The following is a 23,819-nucleotide window of genomic DNA, read 5'->3' as shown; positions in this document are numbered from 1 at the left end:
CAGTATGACAGTAAGGTGAGAGCAGTATGATAGTAAGGTGAGAGCAGTATGATAGTAAGGTGAGAGCAGTATGACAGTAAGGTGAGAGCAGTATGATAGTAAGGTGAGAGCAGTATGATAGTAAGGTGAGAGCAGTATGACAGTAAGGTGAGAGCAGTATGACAGTAAGGTGAGAGCAGTATGATAGTAAGGTGAGAGCAGTATGATAGTAAGGTGAGAGCAGTATGACAGTAAGGTGAGAGCAGTATGACAGTAAGGTGAGAGCAGTATGACAGTAAGGTGAGAGCAGTATGACAGTAAGGTGAGAGCAGTATGACAGTAAGGTGAGAGCAGTATGACAGTAAGGTGAGAGCAGTATGACAGTAAGGTGAGGGCAGTATGACAGTAAGGTGAGAGCAGTATGACAGTAAGGTGAGAGCAGTATGATAGTAAGGTGAGAGCAGTATGACAGTAAGGTGAGGCAGTATGACAGTAAGGTGAGAGCAGTATGACAGTAAGGTGAGAGCAGTATGATAGTAAGGTGAGAGCAGTATGACAGTAAGGTGAGAGCAGTATGACAGTAAGGTGAGAGCAGTATGATAGTAAGGTGAGAGCAGTATGACAGTAAGGTGAGGGCAGTATGACAGTAAGGTGAGAGCAGTATGACAGTAAGGTGAGAGCAGTATGATAGTAAGGTGAGAGCAGTATGACAGTAAGGTGAGAGCAGTATGATAGTAAGGTGAGAGCAGTATGATAGTAAGGTGAGAGCAGTATGATAGTAAGGTGAGAGCAGTATGATAGTAAGGTGAGAGCAGTATGACAGTAAGGTGAGAGCAGTATGACAGTAAGGTGAGAGCAGTATGATAGTAAGGTGAGAGCAGTATGATAGTAAGGTGAGGCAGTATGATAGTAAGGTGAGAGCAGTATGACAGTAAGGTGAGGGCAGTATGATAGTAAGGTGAGAGCAGTATGACAGTAAGGTGAGAGCAGTATGATAGTAAGGTGAGAGCAGTATGATAGTAAGGTGAGGGCAGTATGATAGTAAGGTGAGAGCAGTATGACAGTAAGGTGAGAGCAGTATGATAGTAAGGTGAGAGCAGTATGACAGTAAGGTGAGAGCAGTATGACAGTAAGGTGAGGGCAGTATGATAGTAAGGTGAGAGCAGTATGACAGTAAGGTGAGAGCAGTATGACAGTAAGGTGAGAGCAGTATGATAGTAAGGTGAGAGCAGTATGATAGTAAGGTGAGAGCAGTATGACAGTAAGGTGAGAGCAGTATGATAGTAAGGTGAGAGCAGTATGACAGTAAGGTGAGAGCAGTATGATAGTAAGGTGAGAGCAGTATGACAGTAAGGTGAGAGCAGTATGACAGTAAGGTGAGAGCAGTATGACAGTAAGGTGAGAGCAGTATGATAGTAAGGTGAGAGCAGTATGATAGTAAGGTGAGAGCAGTATGACAGTAAGGTGAGAGCAGTATGACAGTAAGGTGAGAGCAGTATGAAGTAAGGTGAGAGCAGTATGACAGTAAGGTGAGAGCAGTATGATAGTAAGGTGAGAGCAGTATGATAGTAAGGTGAGAGCAGTATGATAGTAAGGTGAGGGCAGTATGACAGTAAGGTGAGAGCAGTATGACAGTAAGGTGAGAGCAGTATGATAGTAAGGTGAGAGCAGTATGATAGTAAGGTGAGAGCAGTATGACAGTAAGGTGAGAGCAGTATGACAGTAAGGTGAGAGCAGTATGATAGTAAGGTGAGAGCAGTATGATAGTAAGGTGAGAGCAGTATGACAGTAAGGTGAGAGCAGTATGACAGTAAGGTGAGAGCAGTATGACAGTAAGGTGAGAGCAGTATGACAGTAAGGTGAGAGCAGTATGATAGTAAGGTGAGAGCAGTATGACAGTAAGGTGAGAGCAGTATGACAGTAAGGTGAGAGCAGTATGACAGTAAGGTGAGAGCAGTATGATAGTAAGGTGAGGGCAGTATGACAGTAAGGTGAGAGCAGTATGACAGTAAGGTGAGGCAGTATGATAGTAAGGTGAGGCAGTATGATAGTAAGGTGAGAGCAGTATGACAGTAAGGTGAGAGCAGTATGATAGTAAGGTGAGAGCAGTATGACAGTAAGGTGAGAGCAGTATGACAGTAAGGTGAGAGCAGTATGACAGTAAGGTGAGAGCAGTATGACAGTAAGGTGAGGGCAGTATGACAGTAAGGTGAGAGCAGTATGACAGTAAGGTGAGAGCAGTATGACAGTAAGGTGAGAGCAGTATGACAGTAAGGTGAGAGCAGTATGACAGTAAGGTGAGAGCAGTATGACAGTAAGGTGAGGCAGTATGACAGTAAGGTGAGAGCAGTATGATAGTAAGGTGAGAGCAGTATGACAGTAAGGTGAGAGCAGTATGATAGTAAGGTGAGAGCAGTATGACAGTAAGGTGAGAGCAGTATGACAGTAAGGTGAGAGCAGTATGACAGTAAGGTGAGAGCAGTATGACAGTAAGGTGAGAGCAGTATGATAGTAAGGTGAGGGCAGTATGACAGTAAGGTGAGAGCAGTATGATAGTAAGGTGAGAGCAGTATGACAGTAAGGTGAGAGCAGTATGATAGTAAGGTGAGAGCAGTATGACAGTAAGGTGAGAGCAGTATGACAGTAAGGTGAGAGCAGTATGACAGTAAGGTGAGAGCAGTATGACAGTAAGGTGAGAGCAGTATGACAGTAAGGTGAGAGCAGTATGACAGTAAGGTGAGAGCAGTATGACAGTAAGGTGAGAGCAGTATGACAGTAAGGTGAGAGCAGTATGACAGTAAGGTGAGAGCAGTATGACAGTAAGGTGAGAGCAGTATGATAGTAAGGTGAGAGCAGTATGACAGTAAGGTGAGAGCAGTATGATAGTAAGGTGAGAGCAGTATGACAGTAAGGTGAGAGCAGTATGACAGTAAGGTGAGAGCAGTATGACAGTAAGGTGAGAGCAGTATGACAGTAAGGTGAGAGCAGTATGACAGTAAGGTGAGAGCAGTATGACAGTAAGGTGAGAGCAGTATGACAGTAAGGTGAGAGCAGTATGACAGTAAGGTGAGAGCAGTATGATAGTAAGGTGAGAGCAGTATGATAGTAAGGTGAGAGCAGTATGATAGTAAGGTGAGAGCAGTATGACAGTAAGGTGAGAGCAGTATGACAGTAAGGTGAGAGCAGTCATGACAGTAAGGTGAGAGCAGTATGACAGTAAGGTGAGAGCAGTATGACAGTAAGGTGAGAGCAGTATGACAGTAAGGTGAGAGCAGTATGACAGTAAGGTGAGAGCAGTATGATAGTAAGGTGAGAGCAGTATGACAGTAAGGTGAGAGCAGTATGACAGTAAGGTGAGAGCAGTATGATAGTAAGGTGAGAGCAGTATGACAGTAAGGTGAGAGCAGTATGATAGTAAGGTGAGAGCAGTATGACAGTAAGGTGAGAGCAGTATGATAGTAAGGTGAGAGCAGTATGACAGTAAGGTGAGAGCAGTATGATAGTAAGGTGAGAGCAGTATGATAGTAAGGTGAGAGCAGTATGACAGTAAGGTGAGAGCAGTATGATAGTAAGGTGAGAGCAGTAGTAGGGTGAGCAGTATGATAGTAAGGTGAGAGCAGTATGACAGTAAGGTGAGAGCAGTATGATAGTAAGGTGAGAGCAGTATGACAGTAAGGTGAGAGCAGTATGACAGTAAGGTGAGAGCAGTATGACAGTAAGGTGAGAGCAGTATGACAGTAAGGTGAGGGCAGTATGATAGTAAGGTGAGAGCAGTATGACAGTAAGGTGAGGGCAGTATGATAGTAAGGTGAGAGCAGTATGATAGTAAGGTGAGAGCAGTATGACAGTAAGGTGAGAGCAGTATGACAGTAAGGTGAGAGCAGTATGACAGTAAGGTGAGAGCAGTATGACAGTAAGGTGAGAGCAGTATGACAGTAAGGTGAGAGCAGTATGATAGTAAGGTGAGAGCAGTATGACAGTAAGGTGAGAGCAGTATGATAGTAAGGTGAGAGCAGTATGACAGTAAGGTGAGGGCAGTATGATAGTAAGGTGAGAGCAGTATGACAGTAAGGTGAGAGCAGTATGACAGTAAGGTGAGAGCAGTATGATAGTAAGGTGAGAGCAGTATGACAGTAAGGTGAGAGCAGTATGATAGTAAGGTGAGAGCAGTATGACAGTAAGGTGAGAGCAGTATGATAGTAAGGTGAGAGCAGTATGATAGTAAGGTGAGAGCAGTATGATAGTAAGGTGAGAGCAGTATGACAGTAAGGTGAGAGCAGTATGACAGTAAGGTGAGGGCAGTATGACAGTAAGGTGAGAGCAGTATGACAGTAAGGTGAGAGCAGTATGATAGTAAGGTGAGAGCAGTATGATAGTAAGGTGAGAGCAGTATGATAGTAAGGTGAGAGCAGTATGATAGTAAGGTGAGGGCAGTATGATAGTAAGGTGAGAGCAGTATGACAGTAAGGTGAGAGCAGTATGATAGTAAGGTGAGAGCAGTATGACAGTAAGGTGAGAGCAGTATGACAGTAAGGTGAGGGCAGTATGATAGTAAGGTGAGAGCAGTATGACAGTAAGGTGAGAGCAGTATGACAGTAAGGTGAGAGCAGTATGACAGTAAGGTGAGAGCAGTATGATAGTAAGGTGAGGGCAGTATGACAGTAAGGTGAGAGCAGTATGATAGTAAGGTGAGAGCAGTATGATAGTAAGGTGAGAGCAGTATGACAGTAAGGTGAGAGCAGTATGATAGTAAGGTGAGAGCAGTATGACAGTAAGGTGAGAGCAGTATGATAGTAAGGTGAGAGCAGTATGATAGTAAGGTGAGAGCAGTATGATAGTAAGGTGAGAGCAGTATGACAGTAAGGTGAGAGCAGTATGATAGTAAGGTGAGAGCAGTATGACAGTAAGGTGAGAGCAGTATGACAGTAAGGTGAGAGCAGTATGATAGTAAGGTGAGAGCAGTATGACAGTAAGGTGAGGGCAGTATGACAGTAAGGTGAGGGCAGTATGACAGTAAGGTGAGAGCAGTATGACAGTAAGGTGAGAGCAGTATGACAGTAAGGTGAGAGCAGTATGACAGTAAGGTGAGAGCAGTATGACAGTAAGGTGAGAGCAGTATGACAGTAAGGTGAGAGCAGTATGACAGTAAGGTGAGAGCAGTATGACAGTAAGGTGAGAGCAGTATGATAGTAAGGTGAGGGCAGTATGACAGTAAGGTGAGAGCAGTATGACAGTAAGGTGAGAGCAGTATGATAGTAAGGTGAGAGCAGTATGACAGTAAGGTGAGGGCAGTATGATCAGTAAGGTGAGAGCAGTATGACAGTAAGGTGAGGGCAGTATGACAGTAAGGTGAGAGCAGTATGACAGTAAGGTGAGAGCAGTATGATAGTAGGTGAGGAGGCAGTATGACAGTAAGGTGAGAGCAGTATGACAGTAAGGTGAGAGCAGTATGACAGTAAGGTGAGAGCAGTATGATAGTAAGGTGAGGGCAGTATGACAGTAAGGTGAGAGCAGTATGATAGTAAGGTGAGGGCAGTATGACAGTAAGGTGAGGGCAGTATGATAGTAAGGTGAGAGCAGTATGACAGTAAGGTGAGAGCAGTATGACAGTAAGGTGAGAGCAGTATGACAGTAAGGTGAGAGCAGTATGATAGTAAGGTGAGAGCAGTATGACAGTAAGGTGAGAGCAGTATGATAGTAAGGTGAGAGCAGTATGATAGTAAGGTGAGAGCAGTATGATAGTAAGGTGAGGCAGTATGACAGTAAGGTGAGAGCAGTATGACAGTAAGGTGAGGGCAGTATGATAGTAAGGTGAGAGCAGTATGACAGTAAGGTGAGAGCAGTATGATAGTAAGGTGAGAGCAGTATGACAGTAAGGTGAGAGCAGTATGACAGTAAGGTGAGAGCAGTATGACAGTAAGGTGAGAGCAGTATGACAGTAAGGTGAGGGCAGTATGATAGTAAGGTGAGGGCAGTATGACAGTAAGGTGAGGGCAGTATGATAGTAAGGTGAGAGCAGTATGACAGTAAGGTGAGAGCAGTATGACAGTAAGGTGAGAGCAGTATGATAGTAAGGTGAGAGCAGTATGACAGTAAGGTGAGAGCAGTATGACAGTAAGGTGAGAGCAGTATGACAGTAAGGTGAGGGCAGTATGACAGTAAGGTGAGGGCAGTATGACAGTAAGGTGAGGGCAGTATGACAGTAAGGTGAGGGCAGTATGATAGTAAGGTGAGAGCAGTATGACAGTAAGGTGAGAGCAGTATGACAGTAAGGTGAGAGCAGTATGACAGTAAGGTGAGAGCAGTATGACAGTAAGGTGAGGGCAGTATGACAGTAAGGTGAGGGCAGTATGATAGTAAGGTGAGAGCAGTATGACAGTAAGGTGAGAGCAGTATGACAGTAAGGTGAGAGCAGTATGACAGTAAGGTGAGAGCAGTATGACAGTAAGGTGAGAGCAGTATGACAGTAAGGTGAGAGCAGTATGACAGTAAGGTGAGAGCAGTATGACAGTAAGGTGAGAGCAGTATGACAGTAAGGTGAGAGCAGTATGACAGTAAGGTGAGAGCAGTATGACAGTAAGGTGAGAGCAGTATGACAGTAAGGTGAGAGCAGTATGACAGTAAGGTGAGAGCAGTATGACAGTAAGGTGAGGGCAGTATGACAGTAAGGTGAGAGCAGTATGACAGTAAGGTGAGAGCAGTATGACAGTAAGGTGAGAGCAGTATGATAGTAAGGTGAGAGCAGTATGACAGTAAGGTGAGAGCAGTATGATAGTAAGGTGAGAGCAGTATGACAGTAAGGTGAGAGCAGTATGACAGTAAGGTGAGAGCAGTATGACAGTAAGGTGAGAGCAGTATGACAGTAAGGTGAGAGCAGTATGATAGTAAGGTGAGAGCAGTATGATAGTAAGGTGAGAGCAGTATGACAGTAAGGTGAGAGCAGTATGACAGTAAGGTGAGAGCAGTATGACAGTAAGGTGAGGGCAGTATGATAGTAAGGTGAGGGCAGTATGATAGTAAGGTGAGAGCAGTATGACAGTAAGGTGAGAGCAGTATGACAGTAAGGTGAGAGCAGTATGACAGTAAGGTGAGAGCAGTATGATAGTAAGGTGAGAGCAGTATGACAGTAAGGTGAGAGCAGTATGACAGTAAGGTGAGAGCAGTATGACAGTAAGGTGAGAGCAGTATGACAGTAAGGTGAGGGCAGTATGACAGTAAGGTGAGAGCAGTATGACAGTAAGGTGAGAGCAGTATGACAGTAAGGTGAGAGCAGTATGACAGTAAGGTGAGAGCAGTATGACAGTAAGGTGAGAGCAGTATGATAGTAAGGTGAGAGCAGTATGACAGTAAGGTGAGAGCAGTATGACAGTAAGGTGAGGCAGTATGACAGTAAGGTGAGAGCAGTATGACAGTAAGGTGAGGGCAGTATGACAGTAAGGTGAGAGCAGTATGACAGTAAGGTGGAGGGCAGTATGACAGTAAGGTGAGAGCAGTATGACAGTAAGGTGAGGGCAGTATGATAGTAAGGTGAGAGCAGTATGACAGTAAGGTGAGAGCAGTATGACAGTAAGGTGAGGGCAGTATGATAGTAAGGTGAGAGCAGTATGACAGTAAGGTGAGGGCAGTATGATAGTAAGGTGAGGGCAGTATGACAGTAAGGTGAGAGCAGTATGACAGTAAGGTGAGAGCAGTATGACAGTAAGGTGAGGGCAGTATGATAGTAAGGTGAGGGCAGTATGACAGTAAGGTGAGGGCAGTATGACAGTAAGGTGAGAGCAGTATGACAGTAAGGTGAGGGCAGTATGACAGTAAGGTGAGGGCAGTATGATAGTAAGGTGAGAGCAGTATGACAGTAAGGTGAGGGCAGTATGATAGTAAGGTGAGAGCAGTATGACAGTAAGGTGAGAGCAGTATGATAGTAAGGTGAGAGCAGTATGATAGTAAGGTGAGAGCAGTATGACAGTAAGGTGAGAGCAGTATGACAGTAAGGTGAGGGCAGTATGATAGTAAGGTGAGGGCAGTATGACAGTAAGGTGAGGGCAGTATGACAGTAAGGTGAGAGCAGTATGATAGTAAGGTGAGGGCAGTATGACAGTAAGGTGAGGGCAGTATGACAGTAAGGTGAGGGCAGTATGATAGTAAGGTGAGGGCAGTATGACAGTAAGGTGAGAGCAGTATGATAGTAAGGTGAGAGCAGTATGACAGTAAGGTGAGAGCAGTATGATAGTAAGGTGAGGGCAGTATGACAGTAAGGTGAGAGCAGTATGATAGTAAGGTGAGGGCAGTATGACAGTAAGGTGAGAGCAGTATGATAGTAAGGTGAGAGCAGTATGACAGTAAGGTGAGAGCAGTATGATAGTAAGGTGAGGGCAGTATGACAGTAAGGTGAGAGCAGTATGACAGTAAGGTGAGGGCAGTATGATAGTAAGGTGAGAGCAGTATGATAGTAAGGTGAGAGCAGTATGACAGTAAGGTGAGGGCAGTATGACAGTAAGGTGAGAGCAGTATGATAGTAAGGTGAGAGCAGTATGACAGTAAGGTGAGAGCAGTATGATAGTAAGGTGAGAGCAGTATGACAGTAAGGTGAGAGCAGTATGACAGTAAGGTGAGAGCAGTATGACAGTAAGGTGAGAGCAGTATGACAGTAAGGTGAGAGCAGTATGACAGTAAGGTGAGAGCAGTATGATAGTAAGGTGAGAGCAGTATGACAGTAAGGTGAGAGCAGTATGACAGTAAGGTGAGGGCAGTATGACAGTAAGGTGAGAGCAGTATGATAGTAAGGTGAGAGCAGTATGACAGTAAGGTGAGGGCAGTATGATAGTAAGGTGAGAGCAGTATGATAGTAAGGTGAGAGCAGTATGATAGTAAGGTGAGAGCAGTATGACAGTAAGGTGAGAGCAGTATGATAGTAAGGTGAGAGCAGTATGACAGTAAGGTGAGGGCAGTATGACAGTAAGGTGAGAGCAGTATGATAGTAAGGTGAGAGCAGTATGACAGTAAGGTGAGGGCAGTATGACAGTAAGGTGAGGGCAGTATGATAGTAAGGTGTGAGCAGTATGACAGTAAGGTGAGAGCAGTATGATAGTAAGGTGAGAGCAGTATGACAGTAAGGTGAGGGCAGTATGACAGTAAGGTGAGAGCAGTATGATAGTAAGGTGAGAGCAGTATGACAGTAAGGTGAGGGCAGTATGATAGTAAGGTGAGAGCAGTATGATAGTAAGGTGAGAGCAGTATGATAGTAAGGTGAGAGCAGTATGACAGTAAGGTGAGAGCAGTATGATAGTAAGGTGAGAGCAGTATGATAGTAAGGTGAGAGCAGTATGACAGTAAGGTGAGAGCAGTATGATAGTAAGGTGAGAGCAGTATGATAGTAAGGTGAGAGCAGTATGACAGTAAGGTGAGAGCAGTATGATAGTAAGGTGAGAGCAGTATGATAGTAAGGTGAGAGCAGTATGATAGTAAGGTGAGAGCAGTATGATAGTAAGGTGAGAGCAGTATGACAGTAAGGTGAGAGCAGTATGACAGTAAGGTGAGAGCAGTATGACAGTAAGGTGAGAGCAGTATGACAGTAAGGTGAGGGCAGTATGACAGTAAGGTGAGAGCAGTATGATAGTAAGGTGAGAGCAGTATGATAGTAAGGTGAGAGCAGTATGACAGTAAGGTGAGAGCAGTATGACAGTAAGGTGAGAGCAGTATGACAGTAAGGTGAGGGCAGTATGATAGTAAGGTGAGAGCAGTATGATAGTAAGGTGAGAGCAGTATGACAGTAAGGTGAGAGCAGTATGACAGTAAGGTGAGAGCAGTATGACAGTAAGGTGAGGGCAGTATGACAGTAAGGTGAGAGCAGTATGACAGTAAGGTGAGAGCAGTATGACAGTAAGGTGAGAGCAGTATGACAGTAAGGTGAGGGCAGTATGACAGTAAGGTGAGGGCAGTATGACAGTAAGGTGAGAGCAGTATGACAGTAAGGTGAGAGCAGTATGACAGTAAGGTGAGAGCAGTATGACAGTAAGGTGAGGGCAGTATGATAGTAAGGTGAGGGCAGTATGATAGTAAGGTGAGAGCAGTATGACAGTAAGGTGAGAGCAGTATGACAGTAAGGTGAGAGCAGTATGACAGTAAGGTGAGAGCAGTATGACAGTAAGGTGAGAGCAGTATGACAGTAAGGTGAGAGCAGTATGACAGTAAGGTGAGAGCAGTATGACAGTAAGGTGAGAGCAGTATGATAGTAAGGTGAGAGCAGTATGACAGTAAGGTGAGAGCAGTATGACAGTAAGGTGAGAGCAGTATGACAGTAAGGTGAGAGCAGTATGACAGTAAGGTGAGAGCAGTATGACAGTAAGGTGAGAGCAGTATGACAGTAAGGTGAGGGCAGTATGATAGTAAGGTGAGAGCAGTATGACAGTAAGGTGAGGGCAGTATGATAGTAAGGTGAGAGCAGTATGATAGTAAGGTGAGAGCAGTATGACAGTAAGGTGAGAGCAGTATGACAGTAAGGTGAGGGCAGTATGACAGTAAGGTGAGGGCAGTATGATAGTAAGGTGAGAGCAGTATGACAGTAAGGTGAGAGCAGTATGACAGTAAGGTGAGAGCAGTATGACAGTAAGGTGAGGGCAGTATGACAGTAAGGTGAGGGCAGTATGATAGTAAGGTGAGAGCAGTATGACAGTAAGGTGAGAGCAGTATGACAGTAAGGTGAGAGCAGTATGACAGTAAGGTGAGAGCAGTATGACAGTAAGGTGAGAGCAGTATGACAGTAAGGTGAGAGCAGTATGACAGTAAGGTGAGAGCAGTATGACAGTAAGGTGAGAGCAGTATGACAGTAAGGTGAGAGCAGTATGACAGTAAGGTGAGAGCAGTATGATAGTAAGGTGAGAGCAGTATGACAGTAAGGTGAGAGCAGTATGACAGTAAGGTGAGAGCAGTATGACAGTAAGGTGAGAGCAGTATGACAGTAAGGTGAGGGCAGTATGATAGTAAGGTGAGGGCAGTATGATAGTAAGGTGAGGGCAGTATGACAGTAAGGTGAGAGCAGTATGACAGTAAGGTGAGGGCAGTATGATAGTAAGGTGAGGGCAGTATGACAGTAAGGTGAGAGCAGTATGACAGTAAGGTGAGAGCAGTATGACAGTAAGGTGAGGGCAGTATGATAGTAAGGTGAGGGCAGTATGACAGTAAGGTGAGGGCAGTATGACAGTAAGGTGAGAGCAGTATGACAGTAAGGTGAGGGCAGTATGACAGTAAGGTGAGGGCAGTATGATAGTAAGGTGAGAGCAGTATGACAGTAAGGTGAGGGCAGTATGATAGTAAGGTGAGAGCAGTATGACAGTAAGGTGAGGGCAGTATGATAGTAAGGTGAGAGCAGTATGACAGTAAGGTGAGAGCAGTATGACAGTAAGGTGAGGGCAGTATGATAGTAAGGTGAGAGCAGTATGACAGTAAGGTGAGAGCAGTATGATAGTAAGGTGAGGGCAGTATGATAGTAAGGTGAGGGCAGTATGACAGTAAGGTGAGAGCAGTATGATAGTAAGGTGAGGGCAGTATGATAGTAAGGTGAGGGCAGTATGACAGTAAGGTGAGAGCAGTATGATAGTAAGGTGAGAGCAGTATGACAGTAAGGTGAGAGCAGTATGATAGTAAGGTGAGGGCAGTATGACAGTAAGGTGAGAGCAGTATGACAGTAAGGTGAGAGCAGTATGACAGTAAGGTGAGAGCAGTATGATAGTAAGGTGAGGGCAGTATGATAGTAAGGTGAGAGCAGTATGATAGTAAGGTGAGAGCAGTATGACAGTAAGGTGAGGGCAGTATGACAGTAAGGTGAGAGCAGTATGATAGTAAGGTGAGAGCAGTATGACAGTAAGGTGAGAGCAGTATGACAGTAAGGTGAGAGCAGTATGACAGTAAGGTGAGGGCAGTATGACAGTAAGGTGAGAGCAGTATGACAGTAAGGTGAGGGCAGTATGATAGTAAGGTGAGAGCAGTATGATAGTAAGGTGAGAGCAGTATGATAGTAAGGTGAGAGCAGTATGACAGTAAGGTGAGGGCAGTATGACAGTAAGGTGAGAGCAGTATGATAGTAAGGTGAGAGCAGTATGACAGTAAGGTGAGAGCAGTATGATAGTAAGGTGAGGGCAGTATGACAGTAAGGTGAGAGCAGTATGATAGTAAGGTGAGGGCAGTATGATAGTAAGGTGAGAGCAGTATGATAGTAAGGTGAGAGCAGTATGATAGTAAGGTGAGAGCAGTATGACAGTAAGGTGAGGGCAGTATGACAGTAAGGTGAGGGCAGTATGACAGTAAGGTGAGAGCAGTATGATAGTAAGGTGAGAGCAGTATGATAGTAAGGTGAGGGCAGTATGACAGTAAGGTGAGGGCAGTATGACAGTAAGGTGAGGGCAGTATGACAGTAAGGTGAGGGCAGTATGACAGTAAGGTGAGGGCAGTATGACAGTAAGGTGAGGGCAGTATGACAGTAAGGTGAGGGCAGTATGATAGTAAGGTGAGGGCAGTATGACAGTAAGGTGAGGGCAGTATGACAGTAAGGTGAGGGCAGTATGACAGTAAGGTGAGAGCAGTATGATAGTAAGGTGAGAGCAGTATGATAGTAAGGTGAGGGCAGTATGACAGTAAGGTGAGGGCAGTATGACAGTAAGGTGAGAGCAGTATGATAGTAAGGTGAGAGCAGTATGATAGTAAGGTGAGAGCAGTATGACAGTAAGGTGAGGGCAGTATGACAGTAAGGTGAGAGCAGTATGATAGTAAGGTGAGGGCAGTATGATAGTAAGGTGAGGGCAGTATGACAGTAAGGTGAGAGCAGTATGACAGTAAGGTGAGAGCAGTATGACAGTAAGGTGAGGGCAGTATGACAGTAAGGTGAGAGCAGTATGATAGTAAGGTGAGGGCAGTATGATAGTAAGGTGAGAGCAGTATGATAGTAAGGTGAGAGCAGTATGATAGTAAGGTGAGAGCAGTATGACAGTAAGGTGAGGGCAGTATGACAGTAAGGTGAGGGCAGTATGACAGTAAGGTGAGAGCAGTATGATAGTAAGGTGAGGGCAGTATGATAGTAAGGTGAGAGCAGTATGATAGTAAGGTGAGAGCAGTATGACAGTAAGGTGAGGGCAGTATGACAGTAAGGTGAGGGCAGTATGACAGTAAGGTGAGAGCAGTATGATAGTAAGGTGAGGGCAGTATGATAGTAAGGTGAGAGCAGTATGATAGTAAGGTGAGAGCAGTATGATAGTAAGGTGAGGGCAGTATGATAGTAAGGTGAGAGCAGTATGATAGTAAGGTGAGAGCAGTATGATAGTAAGGTGAGAGCAGTATGACAGTAAGGTGAGAGCAGTATGATAGTAAGGTGAGAGCAGTATGATAGTAAGGTGAGAGCAGTATGACAGTAAGGTGAGAGCAGTATGATAGTAAGGTGAGAGCAGTATGATAGTAAGGTGAGAGCAGTATGACAGTAAGGTGAGAGCAGTATGATAGTAAGGTGAGAGCAGTATGATAGTAAGGTGAGAGCAGTATGATAGTAAGGTGAGAGCAGTATGATAGTAAGGTGAGAGCAGTATGACAGTAAGGTGAGAGCAGTATGACAGTAAGGTGAGAGCAGTATGACAGTAAGGTGAGAGCAGTATGACAGTAAGGTGAGAGCAGTATGACAGTAAGGTGAGAGCAGTATGACAGTAAGGTGAGAGCAGTATGACAGTAAGGTGAGAGCAGTATGATAGTAAGGTGAGGGCAGTATGACAGTAAGGTGAGAGCAGTATGACAGTAAGGTGAGGGCAGTATGACAGTAAGGTGAGAGCAGTATGATAGTAAGGTGAGAGCAGTATGATAGTAAGGTGAGAGCAGTATGACAGTAAGGTGAGAGCAGTATGACAGTAAGGTGAGAGCAGTATGACAGTAAGGTGAGGGCAGTATGATAGTAAGGTGAGAGCAGTATGATAGTAAGGTGAGAGCAGTATGACAGTAAGGTGAGAGCAGTATGACAGTAAGGTGAGAGCAGTATGACAGTAAGGTGAGAGCAGTATGACAGTAAGGTGAGGGCAGTATGACAGTAAGGTGAGAGCAGTATGACAGTAAGGTGAGAGCAGTATGACAGTAAGGTGAGAGCAGTATGACAGTAAGGTGAGGGCAGTATGACAGTAAGGTGAGAGCAGTATGACAGTAAGGTGAGGGCAGTATGACAGTAAGGTGAGAGCAGTATGACAGTAAGGTGAGAGCAGTATGACAGTAAGGTGAGGGCAGTATGACAGTAAGGTGAGAGCAGTATGACAGTAAGGTGAGAGCAGTATGACAGTAAGGTGAGAGCAGTATGACAGTAAGGTGAGAGCAGTATGACAGTAAGGTGAGGGCAGTATGACAGTAAGGTGAGGGCAGTATGACAGTAAGGTGAGGGCAGTATGACAGTAAGGTGAGGGCAGTATGACAGTAAGGTGAGGGCAGTATGACAGTAAGGTGAGGGCAGTATGACAGTAAGGTGAGAGCAGTATGACAGTAAGGTGAGAGCAGTATGACAGTAAGGTGAGAGCAGTATGACAGTAAGGTGAGAGCAGTATGACAGTAAGGTGAGAGCAGTATGACAGTAAGGTGAGAGCAGTATGACAGTAAGGTGAGAGCAGTATGATAGTAAGGTGAGAGCAGTATGACAGTAAGGTGAGAGCAGTATGACAGTAAGGTGAGAGCAGTATGATAGTAAGGTGAGAGCAGTATGACAGTAAGGTGAGAGCAGTATGACAGTAAGGTGAGAGCAGTATGACAGTAAGGTGAGGGCAGTATGATAGTAAGGTGAGAGCAGTATGATAGTAAGGTGAGGGCAGTATGACAGTAAGGTGAGAGCAGTATGATAGTAAGGTGAGAGCAGTATGACAGTAAGGTGAGAGCAGTATGATAGTAAGGTGAGGGCAGTATGACAGTAAGGTGAGAGCAGTATGACAGTAAGGTGAGAGCAGTATGACAGTAAGGTGAGGGCAGTATGATAGTAAGGTGAGAGCAGTATGACAGTAAGGTGAGAGCAGTATGACAGTAAGGTGAGAGCAGTATGATAGTAAGGTGAGAGCAGTATGACAGTAAGGTGAGAGCAGTATGATAGTAAGGTGAGAGCAGTATGACAGTAAGGTGAGAGCAGTATGACAGTAAGGTGAGGGCAGTATGACAGTAAGGTGAGAGCAGTATGACAGGACTCTCTTGCATTAGCTCTCTGATCTCAGTGAGACACTTCCTGGTTGAATAAAGGCGATGAGGTGAGCTTCCGTTAGCTTTGCATTCACAGAGCTGCTGGAATTTCCCTTCAACAGGTTACTTTGTACTTTTAGACTGAAAAGTACATTTCAGAGTATGTATTACCAAATATTTTCTCTACATGAATTATCACATGTGTGTATAATGAAATGTTTTTTAATGTATTCTGTGTGTAAATTCTCCCAGGAAGGTAGTATCATATCATATGTCAGGTTGTGTATGTTTTTCTCAGGGGTGGAAAGTAACGAATTACATTTACTCACGTTACTGTAATTGAGTACTTTTTATGAGTAATTTGTAATTTTCTGAGTAGTTTTTGAAATGTGTAATTTTTACTTTTACTCGAGTACATTTTGACCCAAGTACTTTTACTTCGCTACATTTGAAACCCCTCACGTTACTGAGTAAAACAAATATTTATGGTGAAAAATTAAATGCGGGCGGAAATTTAAACAGCTGTCCCGGAACTGAAAGTCAATAGCTGGCTTTCACTTGACGTCACTTCTGTATTTTCTAAGCGCGCGAACCTAAATGGTGGGCAACCTGAGCTGGAGCCCTTTGAAAACACTGTGTTTTGTCTGCCACTTTTTTGCCCAAAATGCCTCAGTTTTGTGCCGTTTTTGGATGTTGCAATCGGTCTAACCGAGAGAAGGGAGAGGGTTACTATCGAGTACCTGAAGGTAATCGCCCATAGAGGTGAGAAATGGAAAAAAACTCACAGAACAACGCCGTAAAAAGTGGATAGCTAACCTACGTTTACAGACTGGAGGAGCTGAATCTGCAAATGCTCGTGTCTGCGGTGACCACTTCGTCAAAGGTATGCGCGAAATCTAACTGTTTTGTAGTAGTGCAGTAAAGTATTATGTTGCTAAATGCCAATCAGCAGTAATGTAATACGGGCTACGTTTGGGCTTTGTTTTGAAGGCTGCCCCAGCGCGTTGTTGGCTACCGAGTCAGTGGACTGGGCTCCGACGTCAGTATTTGGATATTTGGATCTCGGCATTTTATCAAAACATAAACATTTTTTATTGTTATTCCACAATGAAGTCCCGCAGGTCAGAGGGTTCTGGGGAATTGGACGGGTACCTTGCCTGTGTGTCGGAGAGCATGGACCTGCTGAACTCCTTCCCAAACATTAAGAAGCTGTCTCTGAAACTCAACACAGGCCTTCCAGCCTCAGCTGCCTGTGAGAGGCTTTTTAGTTCAGCCGGGTTGCTCTTCTCAGCAAAGAGAGCAAGACTTACAGCAAAAAACTTCGAAAATCAGCTGCTGCTGAAATTGAACAAGAGCTTTTCCGGTCCAAAATTGTAGATTATAGGCAGATTTGTGGGATCCTGTGGGCACTGTATTTTGTATGGTGGGATCCTGTGAGCATTTTGTTTTATTTTGAGATGTGGGATCCTGTGGCATTTTATTGTGAATAGTGGGATCCTGTGGCATTTTATTGTGAATAGTGGGATCCTGTGGCATTTTAGTTTGATTTGTGGTATCCTGTGGGCACTTAATTTTTTTGTGCATTTTGTTTTTTTAAATACTTTGATTGTAGTTTAAATTTCTTTATTCTTATCATAGTGTTGTCCATTGGACAATAAGACTGAAAATTCTTTGCACTTTATTCAATTCAATTCAAAAATACTTTATTTATCCCAGAGGGAAATTAAATGTTGATGTAGCTCAATTAAATCAAGGAGTTATTATAGATGCTGATGGCTGTGGGCAGGAAAGATTTCCTGTAGCGGTCCGTTTTGCATCCAAACTGAAGAAGCCTTTGACTGAAGAGACTCTGTTTTCCGATAACAGACTCATGGAGAGGATGTTCAGGGTTGTCCATAATTATGGTACAAGTTGTGACTGTCCTTGTGAGGAAGTATGTTCCTGAGCCCAGTTGATCTTTTGCAAGTGTGGATGTGCACTTTAATACACCTCGAAATAGATTAAAACAACTTGTACTGAATTTGATTCATAACTCGTCTTTTTTTGCATTAAGAAACTGAAAGTAATTAAGTAACTTTTACTCAAATTACATTTTAAATGAAGTAATTTTGTACTTTTACTCAAGTAAATTTTGAGATGGGTAATTTTACTTTTACTCTGAGTAGAATTTAGGCAAAGTAAAGATACTTTTACTTAATTACAATTTTTCAGTACTCTTTCCACCTCTGGTTTTTCTGTCACTTTAGTAAAATGCCAGGCAGAGGACAGTGAAAGTGCTTGTGGAACTTGGACAATAATGTACAAAACAGGGGAGATTTTATTCATTTTTATTAAGAAATAATGTGGTACAGCCGGGTAGTGAAGCTTTGGACGTCATCATTTTCGGCTCCTCCCCTAAATGAAGGAAGCCTAAACACACACACTTCGAAGCCTCCGCACATCACACATAACATCAGGAGCTCCACCATGGAACGCTGTTCATTTCTGGTGTTTCTGCTTCAGCTGTGAACAATCTGTAAGTTCAAACTTTCCTGTTTGTTTCTGCTCTGTAATGTTGGAGAAAAGGGTTCACTTCTTATTTCAGAACAAACTTTGATCAGTTTGTGTTTGAAGATAAATCTACATGATTATCAGATTATTGATTAACTGGAAAGAAATCAACATGATGATCGGCTGATGTTTTTTTTGTTTGTTTCCTTCACAAACAAACTGCTTCATGTTTTTATTTCCTGGAATCAAAGTGTCGTCTCCACCATTAAAGTCAGAAAGAGCAGCTTCCTGTCAGAGCTTCCGTTATGAAACTGTGATGAAATGTATGAAGATGTGAAGAGTTCATTGTGGTTCAGTCTTTTCACTTCCTGCATTTTGCTGCAGGATCCAGTTAGACCAATCAGAACCTGCCGTGTGGGAGTCTGTCGCTTTTTCAGTCAGACTTCACATTCAGACTGAAATCATTCTTTAACATAATCCTTTAGTTTCTGTTGTTGATATCTATTCATTACATTCAGAGTACAAATGCTGCTGTATTCAGGTGTCAGCAGGAAAAGAAACTCTGAAGTGTCTAAAAGTCAGTTTAGAGGAGATGTTAAAGATCAGGGGCTGCATTTATAAAGATTCTGTTAGAGCTGCTCCTGGTGATGAAAATCTAAATTCTTAGAATGTTTGAGAATGAAAGAGTAGATCCTTCTAAAGATAAAAGTTATTCAGCAACATGTTAACCCTTAAAAGGAAGGAGGATTTGAGTTGATGTGCAGATGAATGATTTGTGTTTCCTCTGCAGATGAAGGTAGAAAGTGTGTGTGAGCTGATGTGAGTTCAGCAGCATGGATCAGTGTGAGGACACTGAAACCTCTCTGTGTGGGGAACATGAGAGCCAGAGCAAAGCTCAGAGGTGAGAGGACCATCTCTAAAGGCTGAGTCATACTTCTTTTAACTGCCCTTGCGCTTGCGTCTTGCGCGTATGTTAATGGCTCGAGACGTTTATACTTCATTTTGCTTTGTCTGCGCCTGCGTGTGCTGCATGGCGATTCACCGCCAGGACAGTAGGTGGAGTAGCGGGTTTTTTCAATGACAAGCCTACTATGATGAAAGGAAATTCACCGCCAGGACCTCTTCGAGTGGATTCATGCTTCTTCTGCTTGTAAATAGCCGGTATTTTGTCAGATTTTCAACACCTTGGGGGTCTAAACGACTACTTTCTCGCCTGAAAATGTTTCAAATGTTGCTAAAGTTATATATTTACAGAGTTTATAGCTTAAGGGAAATCAGCTTTTCAGGCTGGCTGATTTCGGCTCGGGCAGGAGTGAAGTGCACTGTGTGTAAACGCTCTGCATGCTGTCAGATCAATGAGTATGCCGTTTTCAAGTAGTAGGCGGTTTCGAACACAGCCAGTGGCTTGCGCTTGCGTCTTGCGTAAAGTTTAGAAAATTGAGGTGACACACGCAAGCACGCAAGGGGGGGCTTGCAACCGCGCAAGGGCTTGCGTTGCGTCTTGCGTTGCGTCTTGTGTTACCGACTATAAACCAGGCTTAACTGTCCGTGACTCTTCTCCATGTCAGAGCTCAGCACTCACATCACCAAACCACCTTTATTCACAGTAAAAAAAAAGTTAAGTGTTGTGTTAAAGACCAGAACAGCAACAAACTTCTCACGATGCTGGACATGGACCTAAACTTCAACCTGCATCCGGACCAAGCTCTGTCACCAGCTTCATATTTTCTAACCCAGAAACACTTCCCTTCCTGTTCGTCCACCTCGCTGTTCACTACACCTGGAACTGAACCTGAAGAACCAGTTCCTAAAAACAAACCTAATTATTGGCCTTCAATTCAATTCATTTTTATTTATATAGCGCCAAATACAACAAATGTCATCTCAAGGCACTTAGATAATAAAGTCCAATTCAAGCCAATTGGAATTCAATTAATTGTAATCATAATTATTCATAAAATAATCCAATTCGTTCATATAGAGCCAATTCAAAAACAATTTCCTAGCTAAGAAAACCAACAGATTGCACTGAAACTGTAACACTATTCAAAGGATATCTGTTGGAACAGGGAAACACGAGTTAATGACCACAATAATGTCACATGTACATAATATCATTTGAGAAATTAAACGGGGGAAAAAGAGTAAAGTGAGGAAAGGTGTGACAGATGAGGCCCCCCAGCAGGCTGGGCCTATAGCAGCTTAACTATGGGATGTTTCAGGATCACCTGAGCCATCCCTAACTATAAACTTTATCAGAAAGGAAAGTTTTAAGCCTGGTCTTAAAGTGGAAAGGGTGTCTGCTTCCAGGACATTTACTGGCAGCTTATTCCACAATATAGGGGCCTGATAACTGAAGGCTCTGCCTCCCAAACTGGCAGCTGGTTCCACAGAGAGGGGCCTGATAACTGAAGGCTCTGCCTCCCAAACTGGCAGCTGGTTCCACAGAGAGGGGCCTGATAACTGAAGGCTCTGCCTCCCAAACTGGCAGCTGGTTCCACAGAGAGGGGCCTGATAACTGAAAGCTCTGCCTCCCAAACTGGCAGCTGGTTCCACAGAGAGGGGCCTGATAACTGAAGGCTCTGCCTCCCAAACTGGCAGCTGGTTCCACAGAGAGGGGCCTGATAACTGAAGGCTCTGCCTCCCAAACTGGCAGCTGGTTCCACAAGAGAGGGGCCTGATAACTGAAGGCTCTGCCTCCCAAACTGGCAGCTGGTTCCACAGAGAGGGGCCTGATAACTGAAGGCTCTGCCTCCCAAACTGGCAGCTGGTTCCTCAGAGAGGGGCCTGATAACTGAAGGCTCTGCCTCCCAAACTGGCAGCTGGTTCCACAAGAGAGGGGCCTGATAACTGAAGGCTCTGCCTCCCAAACTGGCAGCTGGTTCCATAGAGAGGGGCCTGATAACTGAAGGCTCTGCCTCCCAAACTGGCAGCAGGTTCCAGAGAGGGGCCTGATAACTGAAGGCTCTGCCTCCCAAACTGGCAGCTGGTTCCTCAGAGAGGGGCCTGATAACTGAAGGCTCTGCCTCCCAAACTGGCAGCTGGTTCCACAAGAGAGGGGCCTGATAACTGAAGGCTCTGCCTCCCAAACTGGCAGCTGGTTCCATAGAGAGGGGCCTGATAACTGAAGGCTCTGCCTCCCAAACTGGCAGCTGGTTCCTCAGAGAGGGGCCTGATAACTGAAGGCTCTGCCTCCCAAACTGGCAGCTGGTTCCTCAGAGAGGGGCCTGATAACTGAAGGCTCTGCCTCCCAAACTGGCAGCTGGTTCCATAGAGAGGGGCCTGATAACTGAAGGCTCTGCCTCCCAAACTGGCAGCTGGTTCCACAGAGAGGGGCCTGATAACTGAAGGCTCTGCCTCCCAAACTGGCAGCTGGTTCCTCAGAGAGGGGCCTGATAACTGAAGGCTCTGCCTCCCAAACTGGCAGCTGGTTCCACAAGAGAGGGGCCTGATAACTGAAGGCTCTGCCTCCCAAACTGGCAGCTGGTTCCATAGAGAGGGGCCTGATAACTGAAGGCTCTGCCTCCCAAACTGGCAGCTGGTTCCATAGAGAGGGGCCTGATAACTGAAGGCTCTGCCTCCCAAACTGGCAGCAGGTTCCAGAGAGGGGCCTGATAACTGAAGGCTCTGCCTCCCAAACTGGCAGCTGGTTCCTCAGAGAGGGGCCTGATAACTGAAGGCTCTGCCTCCCAAACTGGCAGCAGGTTCCACAGAGAGGGGCCTGATAACTGAAGGCTCTGCCTCCCAAACTGGCAGCTGGTTCCTCAGAGAGGGGCCTGATAACTGAAGGCTCTGCCTCCCAAACTGGCAGCTGGTTCCACAAGAGAGGGGCCTGATAACTGAAGGCTCTGCCTCCCAAACTGGCAGCTGGTTCCATAGAGAGGGGCCTGATAACTGAAGGCTCTGCCTCCCAAACTGGCAGCAGGTTCCAGAGAGGGGCCTGATAACTGAAGGCTCTGCCTCCCAAACTGGCAGCTGGTTCCTCAGAGAGGGGCCTGATAACTGAAGGCTCTGCCTCCCAAACTGGCAGCTGGTTCCACAAGAGAGGGGCCTGATAACTGAAGGCTCTGCCTCCCAAACTGGCAGCTGGTTCCATAGAGAGGGGCCTGATAACTGAAGGCTCTGCCTCCCAAACTGGCAGCTGGTTCCTCAGAGAGGGGCCTGATAACTGAAGGCTCTGCCTCCCAAACTGGCAGCTGGTTCCTCAGAGAGGGGCCTGATAACTGAAGGCTCTGCCTCCCAAACTGGCAGCTGGTTCCATAGAGAGGGGCCTGATAACTGAAGGCTCTGCCTCCCAAACTGGCAGCTGGTTCCACAGAGAGGGGCCTGATAACTGAAGGCTCTGCCTCCCAAACTGGCAGCTGGTTCCTCAGAGAGGGGCCTGATAACTGAAGGCTCTGCCTCCCAAACTGGCAGCTGGTTCCACAAGAGAGGGGCCTGATAACTGAAGGCTCTGCCTCCCAAACTGGCAGCTGGTTCCATAGAGAGGGGCCTGATAACTGAAGGCTCTGCCTCCCAAACTGGCAGCTGGTTCCATAGAGAGGGGCCTGATAACTGAAGGCTCTGCCTCCCAAACTGGCAGCAGGTTCCAGAGAGGGGCCTGATAACTGAAGGCTCTGCCTCCCAAACTGGCAGCTGGTTCCTCAGAGAGGGGCCTGATAACTGAAGGCTCTGCCTCCCAAACTGGCAGCAGGTTCCACAGAGAGGGGCCTGATAACTGAAGGCTCTGCCTCCCAAACTGGCAGCTGGTTCCTCAGAGAGGGGCCTGATAACTGAAGGCTCTGCCTCCCAAACTGGCAGCTGGTTCCACAAGAGAGGGGCCTGATAACTGAAGGCTCTGCCTCCCAAACTGGCAGCTGGTTCCATAGAGAGGGGCCTGATAACTGAAGGCTCTCCCTCCCAAACTGGCAGCTGGTTCCATAGAGAGGGGCCTAATAACTGAAGGCTCTGCCTCCCAAACTGGCAGCAGGTTCCACAGAGAGGGGCCTGATAACTGAAGGCTCTGCCTCCCAAACTGGCAGCTGGTTCCATAGAGAGGGGCCTGATAACTGAAGGCTCTGCCTCCCAAACTGGCAGCTGGTTCCACAGAGAGGGGCCTGATAACTGAAGGCTCTGCCTCCCAAACTGGCAGCTGGTTCCACAGAGAGGGGCCTGATAACTGAAGGCTCTGCCTCCCCAACTGGCAGCTGGTTCCACAGAGAGGGGCCTGATAACTGAAGGCTCTGCCTCCCAAACTGGCAGCTGGTTCCACAGAGAGGGACCTGATAACTGAAGGCTGTGCCTCCCATTCTACTTTTAGAAACTCTGGGAACCTCAAGTAAACCTGCAGTTTGTGAACGAAGTGCTCTGTTAGGAAAATATCTTACAATGAGATCTTTAAGATATGATGGAGCTCGGTCATTAAGAGCTTTATATGTGAGGAGAAGAATCTTAAATTCTATTCTGAATTTAACAGGGAGCCAATGAAAAGAAGCTAAAACTGGAGAAATATGATCTCTGCTGTTAGTTCTCATCAGAACTCTGGGTGCAGCATTTTGGATCAGCTGGAGGCTTTTCAGAGAATATGTGGGACAGCCCAATAATAAAGAATTACAGTAGTCCAATCCTGAAGTAACAAATGCATGGACTAGTTTTTCTGCATCACTCTGAGACAAGATGTTCCTGATTTTAACAATATTACGAAGATGAAAGAAGGCAGTCCTAGAAACCTGTTTTATATGCGAGTCAAATGATAAGTTCTGGTCAAAAATAACTCCAAGGTTCCTCACTGTAGAACTAGAAGCCAAGGAAATACCATCTAGAGTAACTATATAGCTAGACAATTTCTCCCTGAAACGCTCAGGTCCAAAGATAACGACTTCAGTTTTGTCTGAGTTTAGAAGCAGACAGTTCTGAGTCATCCAGGTCTTTATGTCTTTAAGACATGCTTGTAGTCTGACCAACCTATTGGGTTCATCTGGTTTTATAGATAAGTACAGCTGAGTATCATCAGCATAGCAATGGAAATTTATGCCATGCTGTCTAATAATGTTACCTAATGGAAGCATGTATAAAGTGAAAAGAATCGGTCCAAGCACAGAACCCTGAGGAACTCCATGACTTACTCTGGTGTGTGAGGAAGATTCTTCATTTACAAGAACAAACTGAAATCTATCAGATAAATATGACTTAAACCA

General features: G+C 45.2%; 1 protein-coding gene across 4 annotated transcripts in view; it reads left to right on the top strand.

The window, feature by feature from the left end:
* The first annotated feature begins 17,387 nt into the window (after positions 1-17,387).
* The window catches only part of LOC142366181 (NLR family CARD domain-containing protein 3-like), a 31,121-nt gene continuing 24,689 nt past the window's right edge, over positions 17,388-23,819 (top strand). For 3 of the 4 annotated variants that reach the window (XM_075447999.1, XM_075447997.1, XM_075448000.1), the window contains exons 1-2: positions 17,388-17,668; positions 18,434-18,544. In XM_075447999.1, coding sequence (XP_075304114.1) covers positions 18,477-18,544 — 68 coding nt within the window. In that variant the 5' untranslated portion in view covers positions 17,388-17,668; positions 18,434-18,476. The remainder of the gene's footprint in view (positions 17,669-18,433; positions 18,545-23,819) is intronic. The other variant, XM_075447998.1, reaches the window with a different exon arrangement.

Source organism: Odontesthes bonariensis, chromosome 17 (genome assembly GCF_027942865.1).
Source record: "Odontesthes bonariensis isolate fOdoBon6 chromosome 17, fOdoBon6.hap1, whole genome shotgun sequence".
Lineage (NCBI taxonomy): Eukaryota > Metazoa > Chordata > Actinopteri > Atheriniformes > Atherinopsidae > Odontesthes > Odontesthes bonariensis.
This window is presented reverse-complemented; position numbering and strand designations above follow the sequence as displayed.